The sequence below is a fragment of the Melanaphis sacchari genome, unplaced genomic scaffold, assembly GCF_002803265.2.
Source record: "Melanaphis sacchari strain LSU unplaced genomic scaffold, SCAv2.0 Contig141_pilon_pilon, whole genome shotgun sequence".
NCBI lineage: Eukaryota > Metazoa > Arthropoda > Insecta > Hemiptera > Aphididae > Melanaphis > Melanaphis sacchari.
Window position 1 is genome coordinate 1,168,042 of NW_020270600.1, and position 19,844 is coordinate 1,187,885.

At 25.4% G+C, this 19,844-nt stretch overlaps 1 protein-coding gene across 3 annotated transcripts in view; it reads left to right on the forward strand.

The window, feature by feature from the left end:
* LOC112591718 (UDP-glucuronosyltransferase 2B13-like) overlaps positions 1-17,553 on the forward strand; it is a 43,798-nt gene extending 26,245 nt beyond the window's left edge. For 2 of the 3 annotated variants that reach the window (XM_025335626.1, XM_025335625.1), the window contains exons 4-7: positions 270-452; positions 5,646-5,877; positions 12,316-12,535; positions 16,322-16,586. In XM_025335626.1, the coding sequence (XP_025191411.1) occupies positions 270-452; positions 5,646-5,877; positions 12,316-12,535; positions 16,322-16,586 (900 nt within the window). Of the gene's footprint in view, positions 1-269; positions 453-5,645; positions 5,878-12,315; positions 12,536-16,321 lie in introns of all 3 variants that reach the window. The other variant, XM_025335627.1, reaches the window with a different exon arrangement.
* Positions 17,554-19,844: the final 2,291 nt, after the last annotated feature.

Consider the following 19,844-nt stretch of genomic DNA (forward strand, 5'->3'; position numbering starts at 1 on the left):
CGTGGTTTTCGAAAAATGGACAATTCTGTATAACAATGAAACATTATTTTATTGTTTTTATTCTTAAATCGATTGTTATTTAATTTGTCGTTATTTCATATTTTATTATTATTGACAATCAAACACTATAATTTTAAAATAGACATTCAATCCTGAAAACTCTACAGCCGGTCATGAAAATATGATTAAAAATAAGATGATTTGTGTTTACGAATCTATATTATTTACTATTTACCAGCACAAATAAATATTTTCTGTGGTTTTTATAGGCTCAAGCAATCGTCGATAAATACTTAGGAAAGCTTAATGGTGGTACAGTGTCCGAATCCTTGAAAAATGTGAACGCCGTCATCATGAACACACACTTCGTGTTTGGAGACTCCCGACCACTACCACCAGGTATTATTGAAGTCGGAGGGTGCACGTATAAGAAACCAATACCCTTGCCGCCAGTGAGTACCTATCTATAATATAATTTATAATAATAGATCAACACTCGTTGTGGTGCTCGTATGATTCAAATGTGACGTTTGAATCTAACATTATGAACAAATTTTTATCGACCTAAACGAAAAATCGAAAATGTGAATTTGAACATTTATTGAAGAAATCAGTCTTAAACAAAATAAATAATTTAATTTTAGACTATTTTTTTTACTCTAATCTGGTGATGAATGTAATAGTTTTATAATGATGAATTGTTTTGTTTTTTTTTTTTTTGTTTTTTAGTATGTGTGTATGACGTATGTCTTACATTACCTTTAGCAGTGGTAAAAATGCTACAAATTTAAACTTTGAAAATAATTTCTATCATAATACAACAATGTTTTATACTCAATACTCAAACAATTTTTATTGTTTATTCATTAATGTATTTATCATACATATTTGATTCGTGCCACTAATAAATTATCATTTTCTATACAAAATGAAATTTTTAAAATGTTTAGATCAATTTTAAGTTATTTATACCGTACCAAGCTACGTCAATATTGGCTTATAATTAAATAACAGCAAAGAATATTATATGAAATAGTTTTATAGGTTAGGTCATTTTTATTATTTAATAATATAGGTATAAAATTTGTTTTTAGTAAAAATCAGTTCAATCTAGTGTATTACTATTGATTATAGAATAGACTATTCTAAAAAATTTTTTACTAATAGCTACATAAATACACGATAAGATATAAATAAAGACTGTTTTTGCTCAAAAATTTTATATGTATTGATACAATTATTAAGTATTTCTTTAAATTCAAGTTTAAATAATACAACTTATTCTTTACAGTGATTTACTTTATGACAAGGTTAGCACAACACACTTAATATAGCGGCAGCAGCTTCTCTAATTTTGTAACATTGGGTATTTTTAATTTTTCTTTTCAAATGACAACTCGTTTATTTTTATTTAAATTTCTGAAAATCTTGGTTTCTTAAATATTAAAAAATTTATAAATAGGTATTTAAATAAACAAGATATTTATAAATATTTCGGAAACAGGTAAAACTTTAAAAAAAATTATTAATAATATAATTAACGATTGTTAACCAAAGTCTTATCATTTATAGTATTTAATACATACACCTACTAACTAAAATTTTCGAAATGCATTATATTTAAAGTATAAGTTCAATAAAACTATATTCTGTAAAATATCTTCATTACAATAAATATTTAAAATCTGCTGTGGAAAAGAATTTAATTATACAAACAAGAAATTCAAAAAAAAAAAAGTTTTACCTATAATATGGATATAAATATATTATCTGGCTGTACTTTGAATTTAAAATATTTACTATTGTATGCCTATACATAAAACAGTTTTTGCTACATGAGACAGAATATTTACTACGTAATATATGTACAGGTTTTTTTAAAACAAATTCTATTTGTTTAAAAATAACTTATGAATGTCAGTTTCATATTTTTCATTCATCATAAATTTCACACGATGTGGAACAAAAAATTTTATTCAGATATCAATATGCTTTTAGATATTATAGTAAATAAATAAACATTATTCGTAGATGTGTATGACGTTGAAAGATATTTTATATATTATTCGAGCACGATACGATGTGTGCTATTGTTTCTTAGTTTCACACATTTTTAGTAAAAATGAAATATTGATAGAGCTATTCAATACTTTGATGACATGCTAGGTTATTTCACAAAATGTCGATCAACTGCTATGCTAACCAAACTTCTACTACTTAAAAAATTATAATTAATTTACTATTCGGTCAAAATTCAATTTTTATAGTAAAATACTTAAAAATATATTCTGCTTTAGTAGGTATATGAAATTAGAAATGTATGATATTATTAAAAACGTACAAAATTAAAAAAAAAAAACAATATTAAGATAAAAATATTAAAAATATACCAAATTATTTTTAAAAATATTGTTTTCTAGTAATTTCAAAAATAATGTGTTTTACCTTTAAAAGACTCAGCATGTATAGATTTTATTCGTCGTGTGAGAGAATATTTAGACTGATTGAAAATGAATTTTTTTTATGTTTTTCGTACGATTCGACGACGGTATTCAATTTTAGTTTATTCTAACGACGGAAACAATATTAAATAATATATATGTATATAATTTTGGGTCTTCGTTTTATATTAGATTCTTTCAAATGAAAATAGTTTTTTTCTTTTTATAACCGAAACATGGAGATCCTATAAAAGGATTGTACTCTAAACCCTTAGATTTTCATGGCTGATTTTAAAAGAGTTGATTAAACGAACTTCAAAGAATAGTAATCTTTATTCAAAGCTCAGGCATAAATAAATACACTCATATTTTTATAGTATTATTTACTAATGAAAAAAAAAGAAGAATACCCAATTTTCTGAAACAGGTAATCTGAGTTGTAGCTTACATACCTACCTCCTACTCTATTCTGATACCGATTTAAAAACACTTTCAACAAAACTATAATTTTATTTTTATTATTAAGATAAGCATAAAACTATAGCTGGGACATTGGCTGACATTTTTAATTATATATCAATATTATTTTTCTATATTTATATAATAACAATATTATTGGTTACTATTTAATGCAATAATAATAATAATAATAATAATAATAACAGTTTTGAATATTATTTTTACAATAAATTACACTAAGCTAATTTTATTTATTCTAATATATTTCTATAATTATTTGATATATTCTATTATATTATATTTTGCGTTAACGATTGGTATTTAGGGATACTGCTGTCTTAAAACTTTATGATATTCGACAAAATAAATATACTTTTAATTTATAATAATAGTCTTAAAAACATTACAATCAATTAAAATGGAACATTTAGCTTTTATTAAAAGAAAAAACTGATTAGTTAATAATAATATTTTATTCTATTATTATCTATTCATAGAATATTAAATAATTATAAATACAATTTATATCAGACTCAATTAATTGAACCTAAAACTCTACATGAAATCATACATTAACTACTAGAAGCTAATAAAATATTTTTATATTATATCAGTTTAATATCTTAATTTTTGTATATTATTGACTTTGCAGTATTTTTTAAATAAATTGAAATTTAAAAGTAATGCTTCATAATAATTATTGTGATTATAGGTGCATAACTAATGAAAATACTATCTTTAAAATGATTATAATAAGTAATCACAAACTCCTTAAATTCATTACAATAAATACAATTTAACTCTCTTACTTGTTAATTTATTATTCCAATATTTTTCAAATTATTAAATCAATTTTTTAAGTACCTAAAACTTTAGAATACATAGTTACTGAAATATTATTTTAAAACACCTTATTTTTTACAATTTATGTACTCATAGCATTTATTATAAGTATACATTTTATTATGTAATGCAGTTAAGAAATAACTTAAGACCCTTGTAATTATGTTGGTATGTATTCAAATTATATAGTTTTACCATGAAACATATTATTAAAAAACAAAATATGTTAACATTTAAAAGAACGTGTACCTACATATTAATTACCATAAAAATATAAGATATATTAAATCAATAATATAATTTATTATTGTACTTCTATGTCAAAATAATAAAATGTACTTTGGACAACAGATAACGAATAGTTGTATGATGTGTAAATATAGGTTTATGACTTGAAGTTTGACTATTGGCGATTTGATTAATTTGTACACAGTTATTATTATCTAGCTGTTATTAGAATGTGATCAATCTCGTCATGACATAAAAAAACCATAATTTCATAGATAAACCATCAACAAGTTCGTTAAAGTGTAACTTTGTTCGATAAAATGAGGAAAATTCATTAAACGAAATCGTTTTAGTTAAAAAAATATAATCATTTTCATGAGTTCACCGGTAATAGTATTGTAAATTGTAATCAACCGAAAGTTTATACTTATTCGCCGTTAAGAGTGTATACAGAATTACTTCTGTAGGCCATTTAAAAGTAACAATATAATCGTTTGATATATTATTCGCTATTTAAACGATTTATATCTCATGCAGTTTCACAACGTTTAATTCGAAAAATTAAGTGTTAAGTCGTTGACATGACGACACTCATTTTAAAGAAAATAATGATAATACAATTACACAAAACTATATAATATCCATCTTACTCGGAGAGCTGTAGAGTATTGTAAATAAGAAAAAAATATCTAAATTAAAATATATAAAATTAAGATAAACATTAGTTGTTTATTATACTGTTTGTAAATTGGGTAATAATTATACGAGTAGTCATTGTCATCGTCTCTCGGATGGTTTCATCGTGTTTTCCTTTAAATCTTCAAACTCTATAGCGATAATCCTTCACGTTTCTTTTACATGAGTTTGTTCTCAAGAGTCGTAATTTTTTACTTTTATTCCTTGTTTCCATCAAAACCCCGTTGTTATATTTCACTTTTAATTGCACCTGTGACATTTATTCTTCTACAACATCGTTAGAACATTTTATCTTTTCATTCGTTCTTTGTCGATCGGACATCGTCATATGTGTTGCTTACATAAATTATATATGTACGTTGATTTCTGTTTTTTATTCGCATACAGCATGTCACGGTTGATCCTTAAATACAACTGTTTCAATGATATTTATCCTTCTCAAGAATACACAAACAGCCATCCATACTATTTGTAGATTTTTCCAGCACAATCCGACAATAAATCTAAAATGTCGACGAGAATTCATTATTTTACAAGTCACCCAAAAAATTGGTGCACAGAATATTCATATCGATTCGTCCTCGTGTAAACCAAGCCCAAACATATTTTATCCTATCGCTGCAAACCCCTTGCGTTGTATGCATTTTTCGCTGCAATGACATTGTTTCATAATTCAAAAGTTAAAAGAAAGTTACAATTGATGCTTTGTAGATTGGAAGGGTGTTGTGGCGATGTTCTTGAAAATCCTTGCTACTTGAAAACGAATCTATTTTCGATTGTTTAGGCTCTCTTTCTAAAACGTTTTTCTATACAGTATTTGTTTTATAGTACACGTATGTATACAATAAACATTGAATCAATGTTTTTGTTTTTTTTTTTGTCATGTATAAAGAAGTGTATCTTACTATAGATAATATCATTGAAATATTACACCAATGTCCAATACCTTTTCATGGATAAGCGCATATCTTTAAACAGGAATTGGAACGATATGTTGCCGAAGCCCAACGAGGTGTCATTTATTTTTCACTGGGCTCTATAGTGAAAAGTTCATCAATACCAGACGCTCAATTGCTGGCATTGCTCCAGGTGTTCGGCCAACTGGATGGCTACAGAGTACTTTGGAAATGGGAGGACAATCCTCCATCGCCAAAAATCCGTCCCAAAAATGTCATGTTTATGCCGTGGATGCCTCAGTTTGACGTACTCAGTGAGTGAACGATTAAAACAGCATAATTGTTTTAAATAAAAAATAATACATTTAAAAAATTGCCTCTTAAAAATTGTGATGGTGGTAGTAGTGAATATATTGTATTTTCGATTGAATCGCACAATATAAAAATACGTATTAAAGACACTTCAAAGTAGCCTAGAACCTACCATATGTGCAATATTCAATCACTCAAATATAGCATATGGTGTTCATAAAGCGTTTTTTAGAGGATTTAATGTAAACAATTTTAATGAAACGTAAAATTAAAATATTTAAATAACAGTTCAAAATATTTTACAGTTTAACTCAAATGGTCCTAAATCATCGCCCATGTTGGTTATTGCGTAATTACAAAATCACATTAATTAATACGTGTTGACCTAGTTTGGTTATTTCTGTTTCTAATGCAATTTTAAAGCTAAAACACATAAAATCGAAAAAGAATAGTACACATTTTTCATATTTTTACTCTTTTTTTAAACAGCTTCAACTTTTTTGTTGTACCTATATTATTTTTAAAAAACTTGTTTTCATCATCTGAGACGCCAAAAAGTAATTTTTATTTCGATTATCGATGCGTTACGTAATCTCGTTAGTTGTTACTACTATTATTAGTAGCACCTAAACTTGTATCTATTAAATTACATTGCACTGCAGTACACTACACATTTTTGATAATCTAAAAAGAAATAAAGCAATATAAAACTAACATTTAAGGATTTTTAAAATAAAAAATAGTGATCATCGCTTATTTTAAAATACATGGATGGGTGTGAGCTGTGAGACTACCATTTAATAGCATTTCCTTCTCAGGAATTTGTATTCTGTATTTAATACAGAATCACGTAAAATTGAATATATGTTTTTATAAAAAAAAGTATTTTGTTTATTATGTTCACACGTACCGCCATTTAATGAGTTCAACTCGTGTAATTTTCGAAGCAAATCTGTTAAACGATCTCGGTTTACGATATCTGTGAAAAGCTATATCACCAATAAGTATAAGAATATTATTCAGATTACGAGCAATGAACACAAATAGGCGATATAACAATACATCAAATTAAACGCTGACAAGATGTATTTGACACGAACAGAAAGCACTGTCGCACTTCGGCAAAAAGTGTTTTTTGTTAATTCAATTGACTGTTTCTACAAATTGTTGTTTTCTGTGTCACAACTACAATAATAATATATTGTTTATTTCTAAAATATTTTATATTAACGTATTTATGACTTTCATGTAACGATTTTTAATTTAATTAAAATGCTAATTTTATATATATATATACTCGTATTATTCATAATAAATACAAAATAGATAGATCAATATAACATGTTCAAAGTTATAAAAACGGTAGACGGGTTTACCAACGGTGTTGTATAAATAAGTATCCATGATAAATATAAACATAATATTATGAATTAGTACACAATTGTCTATAATATAAGCAACTTATGCACGGCCTCTAAACAAACCACTAGGTATTGTGCGCCAGCAATTCTCGTCGACTAGTTCGTGGTATACACAGTCGTCCCGTCGGATGCTGGAGTCCTGTTAGGTTATCATGTACTATGTGATCACCAACTACGATACCAACTTTAACAACTTTCTGCGTCAGGCTGTTTCTAAACTTAAGACCCCTTTCACTAACAATATTTCATACCACCATTCAAACTATAATAATAAACACTGGTCACTAAAAATTTTTATCTGTATTGTAATAATTATTATACCTGACAATATAAATGCATAACCGGGTTCAGTTGTGCATTTTTCGATTAACATTGCTCGACCACTTCTACCTCATTTTGTTTTCCTATCCATAAGTTAAAATGTATATTTGGTTCACTTAACTCTAAAACACTCTAATTAGTTAATTAGCATTGCCGCTGATTATTAATTTGTATGTGGAACACAAACATTGCGAATATGTACCTATACAATTCAATTAAACGGATAACTACCTACTTCGTTTGACACATCAATATACGGTTAATAAATTAACTTTCTACCTATGTAAATAATTTCAAATAGCCTCATTACATATAAGAAAAAAACTCATGACTTGTAGCAAAAATCTCAATGTAGAATAACATGGCATCGATTAGTATAAAATAATAGTAAATAATTATACAAAATGTATTTATGTTATACATTACGAGAGTAAAAATTTTATTTTGTTTACATGTACAATTTAAAATATAATCTAGAAATAAAAATAAAAATTTAATGCAATTTATAATTTTAAATGTCTATTGTAATTGATCATTTATGAAAATATTAAACACTAAAATTCCAACGGATGATTTGCTAGCTATGTTTAATTTTTATATTATTCATACTATTATTATTATCATTATTCGTACATAGAAATAAAACATTTTTTGAAAATGTAATAGCAAAATTATTTCAGTTTTTGTACACAAACACAGTTTTTTTTTTTTTTAAATTATTTATTTGACTATACCAACCGGCCAATTCGTGAATTATAAATAAGTACCTGTTTATAATTTAATATTAATATTGATTATTCTAATTAAATAGTCTATATTGTCGCTTAAAACTATAAAAACACGATAATCATCACGTGTTGTACTGAGTTTATACCTACTTATCTATCATTTATATTTTATATTAACATCATTATTATCCAAAAAACCTAAACACTAATCATTTCGATCATCTGTTAATTATTAATTACCAAAACACATTAATTAATAGTAAAAAGTTACTTTTATTACATAGATTTCGATCATTTTTATAAAATAATAAAATTACAGTTATAAGCGACAACTAAATTATCCAATTTAAATAAAAAATACAGGAATTGTAAACAAATATGAATACTATAACCCCATGTTGAACAATAATACCTTATACCTAATTAACGTCTTAATTTAAACAATTTACTTCTTTAATTATTATTAACATTTATTACATAATGAATTAAAATGAAATTGTAAACTACAAATTTTTATTTAATTTTCAATTTATTATTTATTACTTAATTTAGATATCCAGTATAAACTATTAATATACTGGATTTTTATCTATTTAAATTATGAAAGTAAATATTATAAACATTAACATCCCAAACTAAGATTTTGTATAGCAATACGCTAAAAAAAAAAAACTTTTTTAAATAATACAACATCCAAATAATAATATTACAGAGCAAATTATATTTTGAAATATGTAAGAAAATATATTTAATTATAAATTATATCTAGATATCTATGTATCCATTTTATGAGCACAAAATACTAAAAAAAATAAATGTCAAAACATGTATTTAATAAAAAATACTGAATAATTACTAAGACACTCAGCTGTATAGTAGCCCTGTTTCTGGTATATAGGTATTAGGTACCTTGTCATTGAGTAAGCTACTGGCTACTATAATAGATATGTAAAATTCAATGATAATAATTACATAACATGTGCGGCTATTCACAGAAATATTATAATTTAAGTTCTGTTTTTTTTATTGTATTTAATAAAATTCTAACGCTATATTTTCTTTTGATACTTAAATATTGTTTTATTTTTAAACGATTTTTTATAAAAAACTAATTTTTATTTAATAGGGGCCATGTGCCTGTACTCAACGATCCTTTTACTAATGACCGTATTCTATAGTCTAAACTGAAGATAATGATGTCCGGTGTGGCAGTACCGACCGGTCACTCTTATCTACAGTTATATAACAATAGTATCTTATTTATACACTCACGGTAATGAACATTATATTCATTACATACGAAAAACAGTTCTGAACAGAGATGGTGTGTCAACCTCTAATTAGGTTTATTTTATAATTTATTAATATATTTAAATAAAGATAAGTAATTTTGTTTTATTAGTTTTACAATAGTTTTGACTAATTTTTTCAAAATATATTTATTATAGGTACGTTTATTATGATTTATAATGATTGGTGCAATAAATATTGCTTAAAATTAGTTGAAATATTTTGAAAATTTTACTGTACCTATGTAGAAAATAATACTTTATGTAATCCTGAAAAATTGAAATCTTTCGATTAATATATATTTTTTTAATTACTACAAATTAATAAATTAAATCGTTTTTCGTTTAAATATTTATTTCATAAAATTCAGAACTTCGTGTATCGTGTGAATGTACTTTAACCATATTTAAATTGCTTTAAGTACAATTTATGAGATATACCGTTTTAAATTTTCAAATTATTTAAACAGTTAAAAAATGTTTGTCAACATATTTTGAAGAAAAATTAGAATAATTCGAAAATTTAAAATAAACTTTTAGATTTAAAAATTTATTTTCAGCAATTTCTACAATACAAAAGTATTTTCAGTAATATAGTTACGAAAGTCTTACGTTAATAATCATTACCTACTGAAAAGTAAATAAGATCTATAAAAGTTCATTTTAAATTTATTTCAACTTCTGTAGTGAAAACTTGGGAAACTTAATTAATTCATTATACAAATTAAAGAGTAATTTAAAAAAAAAGTCATTCAAGTCAAAATGTGTAATGACAGTTATTATTATAATTGGTATTATTACCTATTATCAACGAAAATGAATATTAAAACGATTGTAATAATTATCGTCAATCTGAAAATAATAATATTATCATTGAAAAACATATTATTTTCAAAGTTATCAATACTATTTTACGTCTTTTACCATTATATAATATACTATCGTTATTACACAGATATCGGAAATATTTCATAAAAATATCGGTTAGCTAGTGTTTCTTGCCAAATCGTGTTAATTATCATTTATCAATAATAATTAATTATATATGTAAAAAAAAAAATAAAATATAAACCATAAAAAATATTTCATTTTTTTATCGTATTTTAATTCGTTGAAAACACATTATATTGTACAATACTTAATAAACGTAAAAAAATCACAATAGTCATGAACCCTGTATCATACAATATGTCTACAGGAAAAGGGGAAAACACCAGTCATGTATCACAGAAACATACAGTAATATAATATAACAATAACTATATACGAATATATGTTTTCATAACGAAAGTATTACTATACTTATGTTCGTGCTCGGTTTTGCTTACATCTCTCAGTTTTAGTGTAAAGCATAATAATTATTGTTTGAACATTAATTTACGGAAATATAGAGATGTGTATAATGCATTATATTTACAATACAAGCATAAGTCAAATTTTCATCAAATCATATTTCAAAACCAACATCCTAGACAGGCAAACAAATTAAATGACAGTTTAATAAAAAGCATGATAATGTGTGGTATATAATTTATTTTCGTGATTACTGTCAACGTGTAATATCGAAAGTTGATGACTAATGGGTAAAGTTTGTTAAGGTAATGCTTTATTTTTTTATTTGTGGTAAAAATGTTTCGTTTTTATATATATTTATTTCGTATAATTCTTATAATTATAATTTGAAATAAATCAAAATTGTTTAGCTTTTTTATTTATAAATAAATGCCTTTTCAATTATTCCAATTTTTAAAACTTTGTTATAATGTTATTAAATTACGCAATAATAGTAAACAACTTTTTATTAAATTATTGCAAAATGAAGAATAAATGCAAGTAATACCTTATTTATATTACTTGATATTATATACAATAAACTGTGTTTTTATTTTAAATGAAAGAAAAATTAATAAAAAAAAAATTCTCAGAATCAATATTTATACTTTACACACAATTAATTATTTATTATAAAGCACTACATAATATATAATAATATAATAATCAAACTCCATATCAATTTCCAGAAATAATATTGAAATAGAAATATTTATAATTAAATATAAACTCTCTTCGATCTCCATTCTCCCATTCTCCATAAATCCTTCATATAATTATGAACAAAAAAATTTATCATTCTAACTATGATTATGATTTATAAATATAATTTAATCTGATATACCGATTTAATTAATAGTTTTATTTATGCGCAAGCAAAACAAGTAACTGATATTTCAATACCCAACATAATATTAATATAATATCGTTTAGAATACGACGACATAATTAATTGCACAATCAGTGTAAATATTATACATAATATTATATGAGTCTTACATGAACGAATAAATGTGTTCAATCACTAACTAACAATGTATATTATTTCAAACGTTTCAATAGAATAAACGAAGACCGTAATTTAATATATTATAACTCCATTTTATAAATTTTATTTAACTTGGATCAAAAAAAAAAAAAAAAAGATTATATTAATATATTAATATTATATTATAATATCATACAAGCATTCGGCGTTCTACGATGTATTCATAACACTAATGTAACTAAATAGCTTATCTATAAAACTATATGACCATTATTTTATGATTAATATGAGTTAATATATATAAATATGTATATTCATCAAAAGTCTACAAAACATTACTGACCGTTATATCGTATTCTAGATCACCCGAACGTCAAATTGTTTATATCGCACGGTGGTCTAATGGGAATATTAGACGCTCTTTATTCGGGCGTGCCCATTGTCGGCATACCCATGTTCGCCGATCAATTTTCAAACATGAACTTTATCGTCCAAAACGAATGGGGACTGCAATTGCAACTCGACCAGATCGACACAGAGATTGCTAACTACACGATATCTTCTATACTCAATGATAATAAGTGAGTACCTATACATATAATATATATACGTAATACTCTAGGATGGATATGCGTCAATTGATCGTAAACAATTGACCGCACGAGACAATTTATCGTAAAAATAACACTTAAGAATTCTAATTTAGGATTGTCTGTAACTTATCAAATAGTTACAGGTATGATTAAAAATACTTATTTTTTTCTTTTTCTTATTAGATTAAAAATTTTTAAAAATCGTTGATAAATATATTATGTTGAAACTAATTTACAATTAAAAGTTATATGCAATCCCTCGTAGAAAATATTCAATACTTGTATAACTGTTAAATATATATATATATATTTTAGCTGCTCGATCTCGATAAATTTTATTTTTAGGGAGCTTGTTACCCCTTACATATATTGTTCGGTTTTCAATCTGTTAATGCTCTCTTTTTTTTTTTTTTTTTTTTAATACATCTATAAATCACCAAATTAAAAAATACATACCATTTATTAGTGGTGTGAAAAAATTATTACGCCACCATTCTATGCCATAATTTTCGGTAACTAAATCTTGAATTACCCTTAAAAAACAGTTTCATACTTTTATAGCATACTTTATTGGTTTTCTTTTTTCTCTCCTATCTAATTTTCCTACCCGTGTACCTACTTTTGAAATAACCTAACAGCTGTGTAGTTCTTCATTATCTGTATAATAACTTTTGGCTAGTAATGTGTTGTTACATTTTATTACGTCTGCTTCTGGAATAAAAGCTAATGCTAGTAGCATTCGAATTCGTAGTGAAAACTCAAGATCATTTCGATAAGTTGTTTGTAGGCCCAATTTTGAACATATCACCGAGCACATTCCAACATATGAAAGAAACAAACTTTTGCTTCAGTATCAATAAAAATATGAATTATCTATATAACTGCGTTTCCTAAAACTAAATGTGTGCTGAGATTTTTTTGTGATGCATTTTTCTTTAAAGTTTAAATAACTTTTTTCGCTTCAATTTTTGTAGAATTTGGAACGTGATTGTAATGTTCAGTAAATGTTACGATTTTTTCATCTACTACATGAGCTCTACCTTTACAATGACTTTTATTTTTTATTCTGAACATTTCCAATATATTTTATTTTCATGTTCTCGTCCTTTTACGTGTAAAAAACCTTCATCATTCAGCATATTTTTATTATTTTTTTCACTTAAAACATACTCTAAATCCGTATTCTATCTATAACCAAAAATAAAATCTACGGTACTTCAGCTGCACGAAGTTATTAGTATACTGATTGACAATTGTGTCAGTAATGCTAAATTTTTGTAGCATTTTATGGTTAGGTCGATATGGACTGGTAATATATCTGTACGATATACGAATATAACGTTAGATGAGATTTGATACTTGAAATTTAACGATCAAATAATGTACCAAAATAGATATTATTTTTACGATAAATTTACGATACATAAATACTCTAATCTCACCTAGAGTAAATACGATAAGACGTTAATAATTTATATTTTATACATATGTACATGCAACATAATCATAATATTAGTATAGAGCCCATCCAAAATTACTTGTTAATAGCGGGTTATTAATCAAGACATTCACGTTGTGAAATAATGAAACGACATTGCGCGTTAATCTATTGTGTCATACACTTCATTTTACTAACAACGCACCATTAATACTAACTCTTATAATATTAATTAAAGAGCATTCAACATAATATAAATGTTGTACAATACATTTCACGTAAACTATGTAATAGTATAATTTAAGTGTTTCGGATAAGTTTTCTAGCATTGTTATATTATTAGTATATTATTAAGTAAAACCTCAATTGATACGATTTGATGAAATATTTTTGGAATTTTATTGTTTTACGTTTTAACAGAAAATCATTAACCTTGGACATGAACACTAGAGGCCCGTTTGACAAACGAAATTTGTAGACAATATAAAGCGCAGTAGCATACCGATAGATGAAAAAACATATGATTATTATTAAGCCATCTACAGTTCTCACCACTCTATGTGATACACTGGTACATCCTTCTTACTCATTGAGATTCTTGCGCGATCCTGTCAAACTGTATGATTATTGTATGCTCCGTTTCATGTTTATTTACATAATACTATTTACGGTAACTAGATATTTATCATATTGATAATAATACTTAGGTAGGTAAGTCGGTATGTTAAACGCATTCCTATTTTTTACATAATATACTTATATACTACAACTGTAGTTGAATAAGGTATAAATATGTGGCTTATTATTATTATTAAATCTTTGTAACGAAGGTTGTATTTTGCTACTTCACAGTAGTATGAATATAATAAGCGAGCCAGCGTACATACGTCTTATTGTTCGTATTATGCTATTATCAAAACGTCAACACCGGACGTAAAGACGATACGTTTCTGTTTCTATCTAATTCTCTGCGTCGTTGATAGCATATTATACTATGCATTGTCATCTGTACAGTACACGCAAAACCTACCTATATTTTTATCATCCTCTCCCTCTCACGAACATACAAAACTCAAAAACTTTGTTTAAAAAAAAAAATGTACAAGCCGTTTTCTTGTGATACATATTTAGTACTTACATATAAATATTAAATAAACTCAAAACCAAATTATTTTAGACATTTTAATCTCAAATCGATACGCTAAAGTTTAGCAGCTAAGCACTATCTTATCACATCAAATAATATTATTTTATAGTGTAATTAAATATGAATGATCATTGGAAAAATACAAAAGTTAATACATCATGATCCACTCGTGGCCGTGGTTATTTTCATATCAGTTATGTACAGAAAACTCTATATTTATGTATGTATTTGTGTATTAATAAATTGAGTACTAAATAATATGATGTATAATAAATGATAAATTAATAATTCACATATTATATCCTTAACGAGTCATACATGATCTTAGTTAGATTACTAATAAAAATAAAATAGACTAATTTTTTAAATACTTAGCTGACATTTTAAAATGTTGTGAACAAAAGAGAGATAATTTTAGAATTCTATACTCACCACAATATCCCCGAAATTTATCAATACTCTAAACGACTAATCGTTAACGACCCAAGTAAATATCAGCACACAACGCTTAAATTGTGCGCAGGATTGTGCTTGTACTACTGAACATCAGGCTTAATATAATAAACTGACAGACATAACTTATAGACTATATATAGATAGATGCATAGATGAACGGGTGTTTCCTGACTGCCGCCCTCCGAAGACTGGTCACTATCGAGGAGGTTCTTAACTTGAATATAGTACATGTTCAAATATTTATTTTGGCCAATAATTTTAATCATTTGATGTTTGATTCAATGGTCAAGTCCCTCTTCAGACATTAAATCAAAGTTGAGCAAAATAGCAATATTAGTCGTAAATTATTTTATTAAATAAATCATTCAAATAACGGCGTAACTAAAATCGATTAGACAGTATGATCTTCTGTCAAGCTGTTTACTTAGATTGATAACCAGACTCACTTACTCTGAGTTATTGAGTAAAAAGGCTAATTAAATTTGTGATATTGATTATTTACAACAAATCACACGCGCAATTTGTTTTTTTTTTCTATGATTTATACAATCTATTTGAATAATGAGTATATTGCGTAAATAATGTGTTATAGCATTATATATTTTTAATATTTTTTAATATTTTAAATATATTTTTTATTTTTTTTTAATATAAATAGATTACAGATATTTCTGAATGGTGCATTTTAAATTTGTATGATACTATTATTATTTATTATATTTTACTTTATCAGGTACGCGAAAAACGCGAAACGACTATCGGCACTATACCGGGATCGTGATCGAGACCCGCTGGAAAAAGCTGTGTATTGGATCGAATATGTTGCCAGAAATCGAGTCAACCTGATGCTTAAGCCGACCATTCAAGACTGGTGGTACGAACGATGTTTACTAGATGTGGTTTCTGCAGTGTTCGTTACTGTGGCCTTTACGGCATACCTAGTAAAATGGGTTCTATCCAAAAGTAAAAGTCAAAACGCTACTACTACTAATCAGTGATCATCAAAAATACCGTACTGTACTCAAGAATCCAATAATGGACCACCATATTGAATACCTTTGATCAAGACGTGGTTTGTAATATCCAAACACAGAGGACCATGTATCGAATTGAATAAATTTTGTCATGCAGTGCCATGGAATGAATGAATGTTTTTAGGGAAATGTCACTTACATTTCTGTATCTAGGTATAAAAAAGGAAATTAGGATTTTCAAAAATGGTATGATACACCTGTATCAATAAATTCAGCAAACTCTGACCCTTTTTTTTAATCAGAAAGTCTTATTATTTAATTAATTAAACAATATAGATAACATACAAAACATGTCGTGTACATTTATATTTTAATTTTATACATAAAATAAATTATTATTTTTTATTGTATTAATTGTTCTCCTCTTTTTAGAAAGACAAAAAGCTCATTTTCAGTTTATTACAATGGTACGTTAAAATCATGTTACCTAAAACTATTCTTCTTACCACAATTAAATGTAAGTTATGTTAGGTACCAGTTTCCGGATGTCTAGTACCTTTGTATGGAGAAGATACCTATGTTAATTAATTGGAAAGTCTATAGTTTTTATTCAAAATGTATTGTGAATATTTTGGTGCAGTTTATTTCAGTGTAATGTATTGTAAAAATAATCTACGTTCCTTTCAATATGATTTATTGAAAAAAATTGTCAAAACCTACTTTGTTTTACCTACCATAGTTTTGAAATCTTACGATACCTATTTTATATTTTAACGATATTTAACTTTATTAATTAGTTAATAAATAGTTTAATTTACTACTCTGGAGTAGTAGAGTACGTAGAAATAATTTTAAAAATGTATAATATTGCAACAAATATCAACAATTTTGTACAACTTGCCTGTAATTATTAAGAACTGAGAAAATAGTAATATTTTACAACACCTATGACGTATTTTCGGAACTATAAATTATTCTTGTTTATTCAAAAGTAAACCTATTTTTTTTAATGTTATTTTCTTTCTTAAAATATCAGTAAAATATTCTAAAAACATTTTACATATTTAATATTTTTATTTTTTTTATTATAGTATTTGTATATGAAAATTAATATCAAATTAAAACTCATAATAATTATTAATATTTTCTTATTTATCTTTTATTTAAAACACCAACTATGTATTGTAATACTTATACCATAAAACACACGAATACATTACACACTATCTATAAATAACATGAATTATTTTAATTAAATTACCCCTATACGAGTACACCGCATAGCAGACAGGTATTTTATAAAGTTTATTTTTGCTCACAGTAAGTACCTATTGTATGTATACTTTATAGTGCATATAAACATAACTCTTGCTCTCTGTCCGTGATTTATTTAATTGCAATAAAAACAACAGCATATAAATATACTGACTTTGTTGCATTTGTTACTTACGGTTACGTCATCCAAAAGGTTTAAGTAACCAAGTATACATAAATATATATTTGACTTAAGTTTATGGTTTAAGGTAAAAACGTTTTTATCTAATCGACTCTTAAAAACCCCATTTATCTTAATCAATGCGTTACCGAATACTAAATCTAACGATTATTTTAGATTCTGATCATTTTTATCAACTGTTCCTTTAGTAATGCAATTTACGTGTCTTACTACTTTTTTTTTTTTATTGATGTCTTTGGACGTTTTCAAGCTTTGTCCAGAGCTTTATTTATGTGTTCCATTTCATTCTTATATGTAAATACGTCATATATAAGTAAATCGATTCTTAATCTTTTTTAAATTATAAATTTATTTTATCCCAACTTCGAAATTTTGGTATTATTTTTAGTTATATTTAACGTATGTATGGCTGTATGTCCATATATTACGGACTTGACCATTTAATTAATATTAATTTATACTCCTATTATGTATATATTCAATTATGTAAAGTATAAAATATCATAAAACTATTTTCATAAAAGCTCAAAAACACGATACTTGTCAATCAATGATTAGTTTTTAAGATTATTCTGTGCTTTAATATTTTTATTTTTTTATTTTTATTTTTTTTTAATTTCATTGTCACATTACAATAAAAATGAACAATTTTTATATTAAGGTAAGGCCAACATTAATCTGAACTACCATTCAAAGTACGATATAAATTATATTTTTAATAAACTATAAATATAGTTTATTAATATCTGTTTACAAAAATTGACGAGTAAATAATATAATAAGCAAAATATACTCATTTAGACTTATAATAATATAAAAAACGCATGTAACTCCGTCCCTTTGTTATTTTTATATATTGTATGTTAAAACATCAAATTAAAAAAGGTGAAATTTTGTTCATGACTGGAGATTGTGTCAACAAAGAAATTTGACAAGGTTTAATTTCAAAGCTGAGTGTATGATTAAAAGACCTGACGCCATGCGACATCACATCATATGTGCATTTAAAATGTATAAATGAAAGAATTAAGGTAAATATTACCCTTAGCGATAAAATCTTTTTATCTGCCGCTTGCCACTCGCTCAAACACTCAAGAAGTTATTTTTAATTTACCAATTCTTCCACGGAGATAACTTAAACATTATATTAGACTATATCAGTGGTTCTCAACCTTTTTATACTCACGGCGCATTTCTTATAACTTTACAGTTTGACGAAACACTATAGAAATTAAATAATAAGAAGCAAACAAAAAAAAGACATTTTTATTTTAATTATATATGATTAAAAATTAATACCTAAAACACTATATGCATGTACCACAATCGCGATACACAAGTGTGTCGTGGAACACTGGTTGAGAAACACTGGACTATATATTGTCATTACATTTTTACACTGTGCGTATTAATCGAATAAATATTAATAAAATAATTAAAAGCTTAACTTAGAAAATATTTTTAAATATTCTTAAGTCTGATAATATTGTTTTTCGTTTCATTCATTTTTATCACTATTACTATTACTTTTTGCAAATATTTCTATTCTTTTTATAATTCTTTCATACCACATTTTTAACTGATTATATATTTTTAAGCAAATTTAAAATACTTTCTGTCTAATATTTTATATCAATACATAAGTTTCTAACTACTATTTAGTGCTTATGATAAAAATCAAATTATATTTTATTTTTAAATTAGAATTTTTTTTTTATTCAATTAAAAGTATTATACATTTTAAACTTTATTCCAATTAATCTTAGTTGGGTACAAATATTATTTAATATCCATTTAAATTAAGAACATTTCAGAAGTTTGAAAAT